This window comes from Abramis brama (assembly GCF_963993115.1).
Source record: "Abramis brama genome assembly, chromosome: 2".
Taxonomy (NCBI): domain Eukaryota; kingdom Metazoa; phylum Chordata; class Actinopteri; order Cypriniformes; family Leuciscidae; genus Abramis; species Abramis brama.
This window is the reverse complement of record NC_139964.1, coordinates 7,846,070-7,861,155: the sequence shown is the minus strand read 5'-3', so window position 1 is coordinate 7,861,155 and position 15,086 is coordinate 7,846,070. Positions and strand designations below refer to the sequence as shown.

General features: G+C 36.0%; 1 protein-coding gene and 1 pseudogene across 2 annotated transcripts; one reads left to right on the top strand and one right to left on the bottom strand.

Moving 5' to 3' along the window:
- Positions 1 to 5,236: 5,236 nt before the first annotated feature.
- LOC311074869 (uncharacterized protein) lies at positions 5,237 to 6,940 on the bottom strand (the record flags this gene model as incomplete). Its single annotated transcript, XM_084101795.1, has 2 exons — positions 5,237 to 6,081; positions 6,583 to 6,940. The coding sequence occupies 2 exons, from the start codon at positions 6,938 to 6,940 to the stop codon at positions 5,702 to 5,704; spliced, it is 738 nt and encodes a 245-aa protein (XP_083957921.1). The 3' UTR covers positions 5,237 to 5,701.
- Positions 6,941 to 7,098: 158 nt separating this feature from the next.
- Positions 7,099 to 8,154, top strand: LOC311074858 (putative nuclease HARBI1; annotated as a pseudogene). Its single transcript has one exon. The product of its transcript is annotated as a putative nuclease HARBI1 (transcript).
- Positions 8,155 to 15,086: the final 6,932 nt, after the last annotated feature.

The following is a 15,086-nucleotide window of genomic DNA, read 5'->3' as shown; positions in this document are numbered from 1 at the left end:
CTGACACACCCACCAAACAAGAGAAAACATATCTCAAACCCTGTTGCACACCGGTGCACGCCGTTTCCAAGAAACATGACGTTCAACCCGGAAACCGTAGCAAAACGTTGCGCACCGTTTTGAACTTGAACGTGCCCCTGGTGATTGGAACAAAATACTGAGGAGGACTTTTACTTTCTGAACCTGGACTTTACACTTCTGCTCTGAATTATTTATTTTGTCCACATTCCACCAAAGCTGGGCTGTTGATATTATAAGATCCCTAGAGAACTCACTTTTTCATCTATTTTTAATCTAAGCAAATATGTCAACCATTAGATGAGAAATATTCTAAAGAAAAGATGTTCATGCAGTTTTAAGGGGTACATATGTTAAAAAAACAACAATCTTTGCAAATTACATCTTCATTCCCGTTTTAAAGGCAAAGGCTACATTCACAAACATTTTGGCTTTAAAAAAAACACATACGTTCAAGTTTGTTATTGGGCTTATGAAAACGGCATAAAAAAATAAAACAAATATATATATATATATATATATATATATATATATATATATATATGAAGAGTTCAGATGCAAAAGCCTCTAAGTGCCATCTGAAATTTTCTTCTAGAATGATCATTTTTATCAAGCTTGTATATATAAGTTCAGTAATTTCACTTAAATGACAATTAATAGGTAATTTGCTTTGCCATTTAAGTGAAATTATTGAACCTAAATATACGAGCTTGATAAAAATGATCATTCTAGAAGAAAATTTCAGATGGCACTTAGAGGCTTTTGCATCTGAACTCTTCATATATATATATATATATATATATATATATATATATATATATATATATATATATATATATAGTTAATTAGTAAATATGATTATGATGAACTTTAATTAGTGCCTAAATATAATAGTATATAATCAATAGTGACCAAAACAATGTCTTATGGATATTTAAATAATAAATATCCTAATTCAGTTCCATAATTGGGTCACTGTAAAAAATGTTTGTAATTTTACCGGTAAAAAACTGTAAAAAAAGCAACGGAAAAGACATGTTAATTGCTTAACAGTATGTACCCTTACTATATACAATGAAAAACTGTAATAGCTCTCATGGGACATTTAAAGTAATTTTACAGTAAAATACTGTTAAATGTAAGGATTTTGGAAGTACACTGTAAAAAAAAAAACATACCTTTGCATCTTCCATACCTTACCGTAAAAAAAACACAGTAGCATTTTTTATGTTTTACGGCATTGAATTTAAATTTACAGTAAAAAAAACCTGGTAACTGTGGTTGCCAGTACTTTACCGTAAAAAATACGGTAGAAATATTTATGTTTTATGGCATTGAACTAAAGTTTACGTTAAAAAACTGGCAGCTGGTTTCAAGTGCTTTACCGTAAAAAATCCAGTAGAAATATTTGAGGTTTTCAATATTTGGTTGGGCTCTTGACCCTTGACTTTCAAACTTTAGATTTTCTCTGACTGCTTCAACTGTGTGTTATAATACACATTCATTATGGCACGAAAGTCAGAGAGAATATGTAGTCAAGTGATGTTTTCAATTTATTGATGTTGACATAATCATCATGAAGTGACCTGAATCACTGATCTCATAAAGAGTCTTATCTTTCATTGTCTGAGGAATGTCACATATCATGTTTATGAGTATAATAGCTCTGCGATCCAGTATGCAAGCCAGCAGTGACAAACAGAAAATATGAAGAACCTGAAAAACACATAGTGTGCAAAAATAATTTTGAACTTTTGTATGCTTTAGACCAACACAGACATCAAGATTCAGCGTATGAATCTCAGCAAAAACAACAGCAAAAAATAAAAGCAGATAGTAATAATAAAAGAAAATATTACGGCAATTCATCATAATTTATTCCTGGTGCAATGATATTGATAAGTTTTGATTGATGGCTCCCATCATACAATACACTTTTATCATCACCGTTGTTGAGATTCATATGCTGATTCTTGATGTCTGTGTGTGTCTGAAGATACAGTAGTTCAAGCCTTTATTGTGCACAATGTTTTCAAAATTCTTCAGATTATCACAACACTGATGGATCACATTCTGTAAATTAATATAAAATTAATGAACCATGTAATCATAAATAAGACTCTAAATGGGATCAGTGAATCTGGCCACTAGATGATCATTACCAATACATAACCAACATCACCAGACTTGTTTTCTCTCTGTCCATAATCAATGTGTCTTATAAACACAGATTTACAACAGTCAGAGAAAAAACTAATGTTAAAAAATCAAGAGTCAAGAGCCCAACTAAAGCAAACACTGATCACCATCATGGTGACCTCAAATGAAACAATAAATCATCAACCTCTAAAACTTTGGTAATTCTCAATAAGAACTTCTGTAGACGTCTGACAGAAATAAAGTCAGTCTGGTTAGTAATAAGTGGAGCTGGTAATGCTGTTTGTGAAGTTGTTTAATCCTCCTCTGCTGAGATCTTCACAGATTTAATGTCTTCTTTTCTCTTCAGTTGATTTCATATAAGGCTGTGTCTGAAGTCAGTTGTAGTTCTTGTGTTTCTGCTCGTCGCTTCTCTTTTTTCTGTTCTTGTTGTTTATCAATTGACATTGCAAGAATTCCCTGCGTTATTTGTTATGTTATTTCATTTAAATAATGTTTCTTCTCAGTTTTTGTAATCAGTTACGTACATTCGGGGTTTATGTTACATCATATAGTTTAATGAATGTTTATGGCATTATTTTGGAGTCATGTGTGTGTCACCATGATGGTGTTTTGTATGTGTGTGTATGACACTGTGCACCTTCATTATATTGTTATATATATCAGCTTGTGGAAAAACTAATGGTGGTGAACTTTGAATCATCATGTGGTTTACTTTTTATACCTCCTGTTTTATTATGGCAGTTATCAGTATATTGCAATGGTATAAAACAGATTTTAATATTTTAGTGAAATGAAAAGATAACATTTATCAGTTAATGAAATATAATGGTTGTCCCTTAAAAACTAAAAGGTTACTACTATATATATATTTTTTTGCTGTTAATGTAAGTCCCAAGTAAGTTTGCAACTGTATTTTTTTACAGTAAAAAACTGGCAACCAAGCTGCCAGTTTTTTACCATAAATTTCACAGTTATTTTTTTACAGTGTGGTTTTAATATGCTATCTGGTGCTCCATTGCTTTGTTTTCATCTCGTAAACAAACCATTTGGACACTGAACTTCTCCTGTCTTCGTTCAACCAATCCCTGACAGTTTACAGTTTTTCTCAATTGTTTACACACAAATACTGGTACTTGAGACACAATGACCACAACATGTAACTCATTCACCAACCCCCTGAACCAATTCTGCTAAACTACAAGCACAATTCCTGCTTTACACTCAAATTCTCAAATTCTGCAGTTCTAAAACACACCTTTTTCAAAACACTACACACAATTCTCTGCTTTTGGCACAATTTTCATGCAGAAAATCTCTTGTTTTCACAAGGAACTTACAAATATGCACACTGACTCACATGGGCAAACACCCGTCACACAGTTTTACAATTAGCAATCAGAGCTTTCACGAGTTCACATGTTAATGAAAACTGATGTAATATTATAATGCATATTTGGCTTGCTGTCCGGGGGGAGGGCTCCGAGCTCGTAATTCAGCCCGACCCCAGAGTACTCCCCCCTATAAATGTATAGATCATACACAGCAAAATCCCCAGTGTTAAATCAACACTGCTCAGAGCAAATATGGTCCCACTCTACAGAGTGTTAAAATAACACTGAAGCAGTGTTAAAGTTAATGAGATAATTAAGTGATTAATTGAGTGATGATTGAACATTAGTGATGAACACCTGCAGTTAACAAGCAGAATCACTGAAGGAAAGAGAAACACAAGAACTACAACTGACTTCCAGTCACAGTCACATTAAATCAGATGAAGAGAAAATAAGACATTAAATCTGTGAAGATCTCAGCAGAGGAGGATTAAACAACTCCACAAACAGCATTACCAGCTTCACTTATTACTAACCAGACTGACTTAATTTCTGTCATATGTCTATGAACAGAGGTTTAGATGTTGATGTTTTAAAATAGTTGGCCACCATTATGGTGATCAGTGTTTGCTTTAGTTGGGCAGTTTGAATCTTGGCATTTTAAGTACAATTTTGGTCTTTGTAACAGTATTTATCAAAGAACATTATTTGTTACAAAGAGTGCCAAAAACAAAGGTGTTCAGGTGGTGTAGTTTTCATTATTATAAAGTAGAGTGAGTTTATAATAATGAGTTTATAATAATTATTGAGTTTATAATAATTACCCTAATCATAAGTTGTCATTTGTTATTAAAAAATAGCTTACACCTTTCTTGATACAGAGCAGACATTTTTATTTTTATATACATTGCTGAATTTTTTGGAAAATTATTATTTTCTTTTATTTTGATTTTTTTTAGGAACAAACAGACATCAAGAAGCAGCATACGAATCTCAACAATGGTGACATGCTTCATGCTGCAATGCATGCTGGGAGCCAAGCGTTTTATACTATGATGCCTCCCAGAATGCATTGCGGCATAAAAAGCATGTCACCATTGTTGAAATTCATATGTGGATTCTTGATGTCTGTGTGTTTGTCCAAAGATTACTTTCCCAATAATAAAAAAAAAAACAAAAACAGCTTGATGCCTGATCTGAAGAAAGAAGTCAATGTTAATAAAAATATATATTAATAACAAATAACCACTTTCAGTCAATGATAAAATTTGTAAACTTTAAGATGTTGAAAACTATAGGTCTATCACCTGACTGTCTTTGATTCTGGCTTTCCTTGCAACAAATTATGTGTTTTATTAAACACTGTTACAAAGACCACAAACTCCCATAAGAAGTCAAGAGTCAAATTGCACAACTAAAGGCAACACTGTTCACAATAATGGTAATTTTTTAATGGTGATTTTAAAACATCAACATCTAAACCTCTGTTAATTCTCAATAAGAACTGTAGACGTCTGACAGAAATAAAGTCAGTCTGGTTAGTAATAAGTGAAGCTGGTAATGCTGTTTGTGGAGTTGTTTAATCCTCCTCTGCTGAGATCTTCACAGATTGAATCTCTTCGTTTTATCTTTAGTTGATTTAATCTAAGGCTGTGACTAAAAGTCTGTTGTAGTTCTTGTGTTTCTCTTTCCTTCAGTGATTCTGCTTGTTAACTGCAGGGCCTGGTTTTTCAAAAGGTTTAATCCGGATAAAATTGATCCGGATTTAGTAATCCTTTTTTTTTTGCGATCCGTGATCACGTAATCCAGCTTACATTTGAGACAGTTTTTCAAAGCAACATCGGATTGGATCAATCTGATCCGGATAGGAACTTTTCAGGATCACCAAATCTGGATAACCAGTGCTCAAACAGGATAGGAAATCACAATGTAGAACTATAGATATGTAAAGAGCAACAAGTAGAATAGCCAGTGTGGGGTCAATATAAGTTTATTTTTATTTGAAATGAAAACACACACATTTAAAAAAAAAACTAAAAACAAGAAAAACCCCACCCCATCCTCTTCCAGCAGTCCGCTCATCTGAGACCTACAACACAAACACTGTACATTGAGGATATTTATAACAAGTTTCAAATATAGATGTATTGAATTAAAAAAAAAGACTTAATGTCAAATACTCCACAATAATTTCAGACTTCTTCATCTGATGTGGAGAGACCAGCTTGTCTGAGCGTAGCCTTTAGGAGGCGGATCTCAAGTCTGGCCTTGGTTTGCTGCAGTTTGGTCAGAGTCAGTTGTTCCTCTGCCAGACGAAGCTGTGCTTCTGCCCTTTCAGTCTCTTTTTGCAGAAGTGCCTTGTAATCATCATCTTTGTTTGATGAAGGGCGCTTCAAGCCTTTCCTCTGAGATCCTGTGGCAACTACCACTGGCTCAACCAATGAGGATCCAGCTTCTTCCTCAGGAACAGAGCTGAGATTCAATATAAATACACTCTCTGGATCAGCCTCAGGAGGAACTGGCAGATTCTCCTCCTCCTCCTCAATCCAAGGCTCGCCATCCCCTACAACACCTTTCATTTCATTTCATTTCATTTATATTTTGTTTCGAACATATTACAAATAGACAAAGAAAATACAATATAACATATATAAGTTGTAAACAAAGCAACAAAACAAAACAAAACAAACAAAGTATTTATCCACAATATTTGAATAAATAACTAATGTGTTCGAAAAGGAGCAGGAGGAAGCCAAAGCTTATTACTTCCCACCCCTAATTTCAATGCTCATAATTACTTAAACACTTATTTACACCATTTCTTTACAAACCTAAACCAAACACCCCAAAAAACAATGAAAACAGAAACACAACAGCCAAACATAATAATTTACTGTGAAGCCCAGCACATTATAATCACCTGTACCTTTACAGTCTGTATAATATCCCCGCCCAACATTACCTGTCTTCATCCCTGTATCCTTTTATAAGCATATTTCTATACAATATTTTAAACTTATATATATTTGTACTGTTTTTTAGCTCCAACTCCAAACCACTGAGAAAAAACCACCTTGAATACCATGGAGAGCTTGCGACTTCTCACCTCCAATGATGTCGAGGACCACATCTGTGTAATCTCCCCTCTTAAATGGCTTGTTGCCTGTTTGTGGGTTTTTGGCTTCAGCATGGTCCTTTGTTGCCCTGGCCTTAAGATTCTTCCACCGCAATTTGATTTGGTCTGTGGTCCTCCTCTGGCCAGACCCTATGGCATTCACATTTTCTGTGATTAAAATCCAAACATCATTTTTCTTTTTGTTGGTATCCTTAGCAGAATTAAAACTTCCCACTATTGTTCCATAATGGCACCGAACACCCTCTAGTAGTGCATTGGTTTCAGCAGCAGTGAAGTTACAGCTTCTTGAGTCCATGGTTCCGTTGCTTTACTATAGTGAACATTGTTCATCAATTATAGGCCTTGGGTCCAATTGCCTCAATTGAACACAAGCCAAAACTAATCAGTTGTAATAGGTGTGTTTGAAAAGACCAACTACACAGCCATATAAATCAGCCTTTCTCAGAGGATTCACAGAGAGACAGTGAAATGGCAGGTGTTGTCCACCGCCACCACCACTTTGCCAGGAGAGGATACCGTCAAAGGGTGTATGTTGAACGTACCAAGCCACTGGAGCAATACACCACTGAGGAGCTGTATGTCCGGTTTGGCTTTGGGAAGGCTGATATAGAGTACCTTGTGAACCTTCTCAGGCCAAAACTTCAACACAGAACCCAAAGGAGTCACGGTCTGTCTGTGGAAGACCAGATCCTCATTGCTCTCCAATTTTATGCATGTGGGACTTTCTATCAAGTTGTTGGTGACTATATGGGAGTGGTGAAATCAGCTGTGTGTGATGTGGTGAGAGATGTGTCAATCGCACTGGCCAGCCTGGTCAATGAATTTGTTTCTTTTCCAAAGGACAACCAGATTGCCCAGGCCAAGCGCAGCTTTTTTCTTTTGGGGAATATGCCCAATACTATTGGAGCAATCTCGTGCACCTCGTGAGAATGAATGGGAGTTTATAAACCGAAAGGGGAGGCACAGCATCAATGTCCAACTTGTGTGTGATACTGACCTCATCATCACCAACTGCGTTGTCAAGTGGCCTGGGTCTGTCCATGATGCACGATTCCTGAGGGAGAGCACTCTATATAGAGACCTCCAAACCAACCGACCGGATGGCATAATATTAGGAGACAGTGCCTACCCACTCCTACCATGGCTGATGACTCCTTTTCTAACAGCAAATACACCGGCGCAGGCACGCTTCAACACTGCTCATTGCAGAGCAAGATGTGCAATTGAGCGTTTAAATGGAGTTCTTAAGAGGCGCTTTGCATGCCTTAACTACCTGAGAGCGGAACCACAGAAAGCATGCAACATAACCCTTGCCTGTATTGTCCTGCACAACATCGCTACTAAGCGCAATGTCCCTCTCTGTGCTGACAATGATGCACCTGAGCCCCTTGGAGACCCTAACCAACCTCCTGCATTCTGCCAGAACGAGCAAACAGGACGTGCAACAAGGGACGCAATAGTTAGACACTATTTCTGATTTGGATTTGTTTTGGATTTCAAAAATCAGTGATTGCCATTCTTTGCATTTTTTTGGTTATTCTGTAATCATTGCATGCATCACTAATAAATATTCTAAAAACAAAAATATTTTCGATTGTGATGAATATATATATCAATTAGTGACAAAATAAAATGTATTGTTTTTGGTCAATTTTGACAGCTGTTTGGGGGATTATTTTATGAGAAATAAAGATGAAAAACCGCACTCTCAAAGTATAGTTTCATAAATTTATTATAACCATGTCCACACAGACGCGTTTCGGCCTAAGCCATCATCAGTGTGTACTGTGAAACACCGAAAAGATTGTTTAAAAAAAAAAAAAAAAAAAAAAAAAAAAAACATCACAGGTGAACCTCATTCATCAAATCATCAGCACCATCAGGTGCATCAAGTTACCAACATTGTGGAAACACAAGGAATAACACAACCCAACAGGCCATAGATAATGTTCACATGTGACCCTTATGAACAATTACCAAAAAAACCCCAAAAAAAACACACACATTGTATTGTATACATATTTAACAAATCAAATAAATTTAAGCAAATTAAATTAATCTAATTAATTTTAAAATACATGGTTTCACAAAAAACAATTTAAAGACAACTCTTCATTTAAACCATTAGGATATACTGTTTGAAGTGTATAAATCCAAAAGACCTCACGTTGAAGAAGGTAGTGCTCCCTATCTCCACCCCGTTGAAGAGGTTTAACTAACTCGATGCCCTGAAATTTCAAAGTACAAATATCATGCCCAAATTCATTAAAATGCTTAGCCACGGGTGACTTAATATCGTGATTGCGTATGTTACTTTTGTGTTCGTGTAATCTTATTCTTAACTCTCTTTTTGTTTTACCAACATAACAAAGCCCACATGGGCATTTGAGTAAGTAAACAACAAAGGACGTACGGCAAGTAATTCTCCCTCTCACAGAGAATGCCTTGCCAGTCCGTGGATGTGAAAAAGAATTACCCATAATCATCGCATTACAATTCACGCAGCTCGTACAAGGAAAATTGCCCGGATCAAGGGCTGTAAGCCAATTGGTAGGCGGAATATAGGAATCAGCTCTAACTAACATATCTCTCAAATTACGCAACCTCTTATAAGCAAAAAGCGGAAGGTTTTGAAAAGACTGGCTGATCTGTATGTCACTAGATAAAATATGCCAATGTTTATTCACTATTGATTTAATCTTACCCGAAAGAGGAGAAAATGTTGTAGATAAGACAACTCGATTATCTGAAATAGCTGTTTTTTTCTTAAAAAGTGATTCTTGTTCAATGTCACGTACCCTATCTAAACTTGCGTCGAGATTCGTATTTTCGTAACCTTTAGAAAGGAAACGGTCATATACTACTTTCACCTGGTTTTCAAATTCTTCATCAGTACTACAAATCCGCCTTATACGCAAAAACTGACTATTACAGGAGGCTTTTTTTCATAAATGGAGGATGATAGCTTTTAGAATGTAAAAAATTATTTTTATCTGTGGATTTTCGAAATACTGTCGTCTGTAGAGTCTGTCCAGTAGATCTAAAAACCTTAACGTCAAGAAACGATATAGAAGACATACTGTATTCCAAGGAAAATCGTATAGAGTCAAGTCTAGAATTTAAGAATTCGTGAAATTAAGTTCTTCAACTGTTCCACTAAAAATGAAAAACACATCATCAATATATCAAAACCAACATTTCAAACAGTGATGGAAAATATTACTAGGAGAATACACAAAGTCTGCTTCAAATTTGCCCATGAACAAGTTTGCATAATTAGGGGCAAATGGAGATCCCATAGCCGTACCTTTCACTTGATGATAAAAACCGTTCTCAAATTTGAAATAGTTCATGGTCAGTACTGTGTGTGCCAGATCCCACAAAAACTTTGATGGAGGCTTATCAACATCTCTAGATTTTAAATAATGTTCCAAAGCACATAAACCTAAATCGTGTGGAATGTTCGTATACAGGCTAGTTACATCCATAGTGCACAACAAATCATCATCTGATGTATGAACATTCATCAGTTTACTCAAAAAATCAGTAGTGTCCCTTAAATATGAGGGTAATGTCCAGACAATTGGCTTAATGTACCAGTCTACATACTGAGAAATAGGTTCAGTTATGGATTGGCAACCGGCCACGATTGGACGGCCTGGAATAGTTCCTTCACATTTTTTGTGGATTTTCGGCAAGGTGTAAAAAAACGGTCGTACTGGATGAGTTTGTAATAAAAAATCAAATTCCTCCTTAGTGATGTGATTGTCTGATTCGCCACCAATCAAAGTTCTTTTTATCATATTAAAAAAGCGACTCGTAGGATCGCAAGTAAGGGAGGAATAGAATTCCTGATCTCCGAGTTGATTCAAAATTTCGTTACGGTATGAATCTTTGTCTTGTATTACAACTGCACCACCTTTGTCGGCAGGCTTAATCACAATCGAAACATCTTCACTAAGAGCCCTCAAAGCTTCACGTTCTCTGATTGAAAGGGTCGGGTAAAAATGTTTATCTCTTGTGAATAGGTGAAAGACATCCTGATCAACCAGCCGGCAAAAAGTCTGAACCGAAGGGTTTAATACAGGGGGCATAAATGTACTTTTTGGCCGAAAACGGCTCTTCTCCAAATGTTCATTAGGATAAGTTCTGACAGTGGGCTGGACTGAGAGCAAAGGGCTAGTTCCACAAGAAAAAAATGACTTCAATTTAATTGACCTAAAAAATTTAAAAAGTTCAATTTTTGTCAAAAAGGGATCAGTATATTTAGATGGAATAAAAGAGACACCCTTTGACAGAACGGCAGTCTCTTCGACACTAAGTGGTCTTTTAGACAGGTTTACTATATTGTATACCTCTGTGCCCGCCCACTTATAGCTGCAGGCTCTGTGTTTCTTACCGCCCCTCCGTGTCGGTCTTTTCTTCTGTTTTGCGACCGAAGTCCTTGTCTCCCCCCTTGAGATAAAAAACGATTTGCAGTAGCTGTTGATGCATTATCGCTTCCAGATTCATCGGTTGAAAGACCACTGGAGAGGGAGTCAGTAGTTAGGCGTGAAGTACGCATTGTCCGCACAGGTACAGGGTTAGACAGCCACTGATAGACCCGATTGTTTTTGTAGTCCAAGGTGTCTCGGCGGTATTTCCGTAGTTTCACTTCAGATATTTCCTTTCTATAGCTATCCAAAAGGGCGGTGCAACGTTCATCAATATCTTTTAGTTGTTGAGTGTCAAACTTACTTTTCATTTCATTTTGGACGTCTGTGATTTCCACCCGCATCTTTGAGATTTCTTCATTCGTGTGTTCAATGACCAAAAGCATAAGGTCCAGTGAGCATTTGTTTAAGATATCACACCACTTTTTACAAAATCTCTCATTGAGTCGTCCTATGTTGGGTTCCTTGTTGATTCTAAGTCCCCTTGGAATACGTTTATTCCTCCAGTATTGTGAAAGGGTTGAGCCATGCAGCGAATTGCGGATTTCCTTCTTCTTCAGAAATTCCAATCGCTGGGATAAAGACCCAAGGGAGTCTTTATCGGGAGACTTTATCTTTCTCTCGGGATTATTTTATGAGGCCAAACTCTTTCTACTTTGCTGTAGGCCTATACTGAAAGGCTGAATACGTTAAAGCCTACCTAATCACTGTAGCTTGACGGATGAACAAATAAAATTAAAACCTTATGAATAAATAGGATATCTTGTAAGATACTGCATGATCCAAATATAGTATTATTTGATACATTTTTAAAGTTTTCATTACATTTTGGGCATGAAATCCACGCTGAATCCACCCTTCTGATGGGATCAGTTTAATCCAGATTTTTTGGATCAAAGTGATCCAAATCCTCCAAAAAAGTTCTGAAAAACCCAAACTAAAGGTTTGATCCGGATCAAAACCAAGATTGGATTACGTGATCTAATCCGATTATGTAATCCGTTTTTTCTTTTGAAAAACCCATTTTCAAGATTTGATCCAATCCGTTATCCAAAATCCTAGTGGATTACTTTTGAAAAACCGGGCCCAGGTGTTCATCACTAATGCTCAATCATCACTCAATTAATCACTTAATTATCTCATTAACTTTAACACTGCTTTAGTGTTACTTTAACACTCTGTAGAGTGGGACCATATTTGCTCTGAGCAGTGTTGATTTAACACTGGGGATTTTGCTGTGTATATGAACAAAGAGCCAATGTGGTTCAACGAGTTTTAATTACAGCAATTTGATCGCGGTTACGATGCACGTTAAAGTAAATCAAGAGAATTTTATTTTTGAGTGAACCCTTAAAGATCTTATTTTAAGATCACAATTGTCAGTCAATGTAAACTGCAATGTTATGTCCTTTGAAAAATATGAACCTTGAGAAAACAGGAAAAAAATCTCAAGTGAAAGGTAAACAGTGAGACTTGAAAAAATAAAGCGTGAAGATTTCAGATGCAAAAGCCTCTAAGTCCGTCTACAGTTTTTGTTTAATATTAACATTTTTATCAGGTTCTAGGTTTCTACCCAAGTACCGGCATTTCTGAATGGGCTGAGGGGATTTAGTGAGTTTGAAGTGAAAGTATTTGATGAGCATATACTGTTTGCGGAGAGAATTCACTCAATATTATTATCTCATTTTTGACAGAGGTGGCTTTCAGAGGCTTTTGCATTGGAGGTCTTCATGTATATTATTTTACCTTGTATTCCTTTATCAGGTTCTCCTCTTTTTTACCAAAATGGTTATTAGTGTACCAATGTGTAGGAAGCCAGGGTCCTGTCCTTATCAGTGCCTGAATTACACAATATACTGTTGTAAAATGCAATTAATCCTTGCTGAAAACCTTAAAAAAGGATATTATTTACAGTAGCGACACTATTGATCTGAAAAATCTGAAACAAAATCAATTGCACGTGTATTAACTTTAGCTGAAATTGGCTAATCAAAGACTTCCCAAATGCGACGTGTAGGAATTTAGGGAACATGACAATTCATGCAATCAAAGCTAATTTATTTAAAATGACTAATAAACCGGCTAATAAAACAAACATGTTGCTTTATCTTTTAACATGTTGCATTGATGATCTTTTTGTTAAGTTCTTCGTCTCATACATGTGTGCTGTTTTTAGCTAACAATTATCTGCAAGAGGAGTGAGTTAAATTGATGTTTAGTTAACTAATTTAAATTCATTTTATTTTAAGAAACATTATTTTTTGGTGGACTCAAATGAAATAAAATCACAGTATAAATTAAGAAATGGCAATTGACCAATTTTTCATAATCGGTTTCCTCAAATGAAATGAGTTTACACAGGTTTTAATTCATACTGTAAAGATTACAGTAAAGAACTGTAAATTCACAGCTGCTCTTGTTTTGCTGCTTTTACAGGTGTGCTGTATTTTTATAGTTTAATTGTAGTTGATGATGGCAACCAAAATTGCCAGTAAGTGTAATATATTAACTGAATTTTAGTTAAAGTAATGTTTTTAATTTAATTCACTATTACACATTTGGTGTTTGCAGTTTTATATTAGGAAATATTCCTTTTCAGGACTCAAATGAAGTAAGTTCACAGTAAATATAAGTTCTGTCAGGTCCATTAAGTCAAGAACACAGACAATAAAAATAATTAAAGAATTTATATTGAATAGATTGCAAACAGGTTGATGTTCCTGAATTGAATTTGGCGGTATGGCTCTGTTCAGGGAGTCCTCTGACCTTTCATGAGCACCATGAAATAGCAGAGAGTCAGAGGACAGCAGCAGCAGCAGCATTAGGGAACGCTCACACAGTTTAGGACTGTGAGAGCTAAAATATCCCCCCTGTGAACAGAGCAGGCAACATGACATAAAGCAAATACCATGTTATGCATAAGGAGGAGCTGGGGAGGTGGCGGGCAGCAGAAGCGAGCAGCAAGTATGTATGAGCAACTGAATGTGCTTTAAATAGGGCGCCTTGTTTGAGCTTTGGCCATTGAGCAGCGAGGGGAGTTAACGAGCTAATGCAGCTCAGCTGGAGCAGATCAGCTGAAGGGACAGTGTTGTTAGCAAACAGCATTAGCAGCGTCTTGACTACCTGAGGGTTGTTCCATAAAAGACGCTTAGAAAAGCGGGGATTAAACTCCAAAACCGGACTTGAATGAGCCTAACAAATAAGTTGGGGCTAAAGTGGTTCCATAAAAGGTAATTGAAGGTCACGCAATCTCACTAATTTGATCCAGGTTTATCAAGTCTAGATAATTGCGTGTGCACGCGTTTTTGAAGCAGCCCTAGACGTCGATCGTGGATCAAATCGATCCACCATCAAACAGCGTATATTTTGTGCTGTTTTATGCGTTTGTGATATGTGTTTTTTTCCCCTCAGTGCAAAACTTACATTTTACAGTTATATTCTCCATCTGTAAATGTTAGAAAGTCATGCAAATGTATCCATTTTGCTGCTAATCTTCATATTGAACGAGCGCTGCTGCGCGCATGCGCGCCAAATAGGAGCGCAAAATTCAGACTAAAATATACATTTTGCTTGGAAAATGCGATATTTTATAACGCGATATTTTATAACACTAGAAATATCTTCTAATTATAATAATTTATCTTTAGGATGTTGGATAAGTTGCAGTGAACTTCTAGCGAACAGAAGTACTTCAGTGAACAGAAGTAGCCTAATTCAGGGAAGTTTATTTTAAGAAACTAAATATAAAGATACAAAATATAGTTTTGGGTATATGACCTATGCTACTTAATAAAGATGATGTATACTTATTTAGAATGCGGAGAATTACAGCTTTTAATGCACATTTTTTTTGGAGAAAGCAAGAATCCCCAGTTTTAAATGAGTAGATGTAATTTCTAAAGTACACTATGGAGAGGATAACATGAAATTAAGAGCAAATGTATACATTTTGAAAAGATATGTGCAACTCTAAAATCAAAGAATATTCCATAAAATAAAGGAATATAT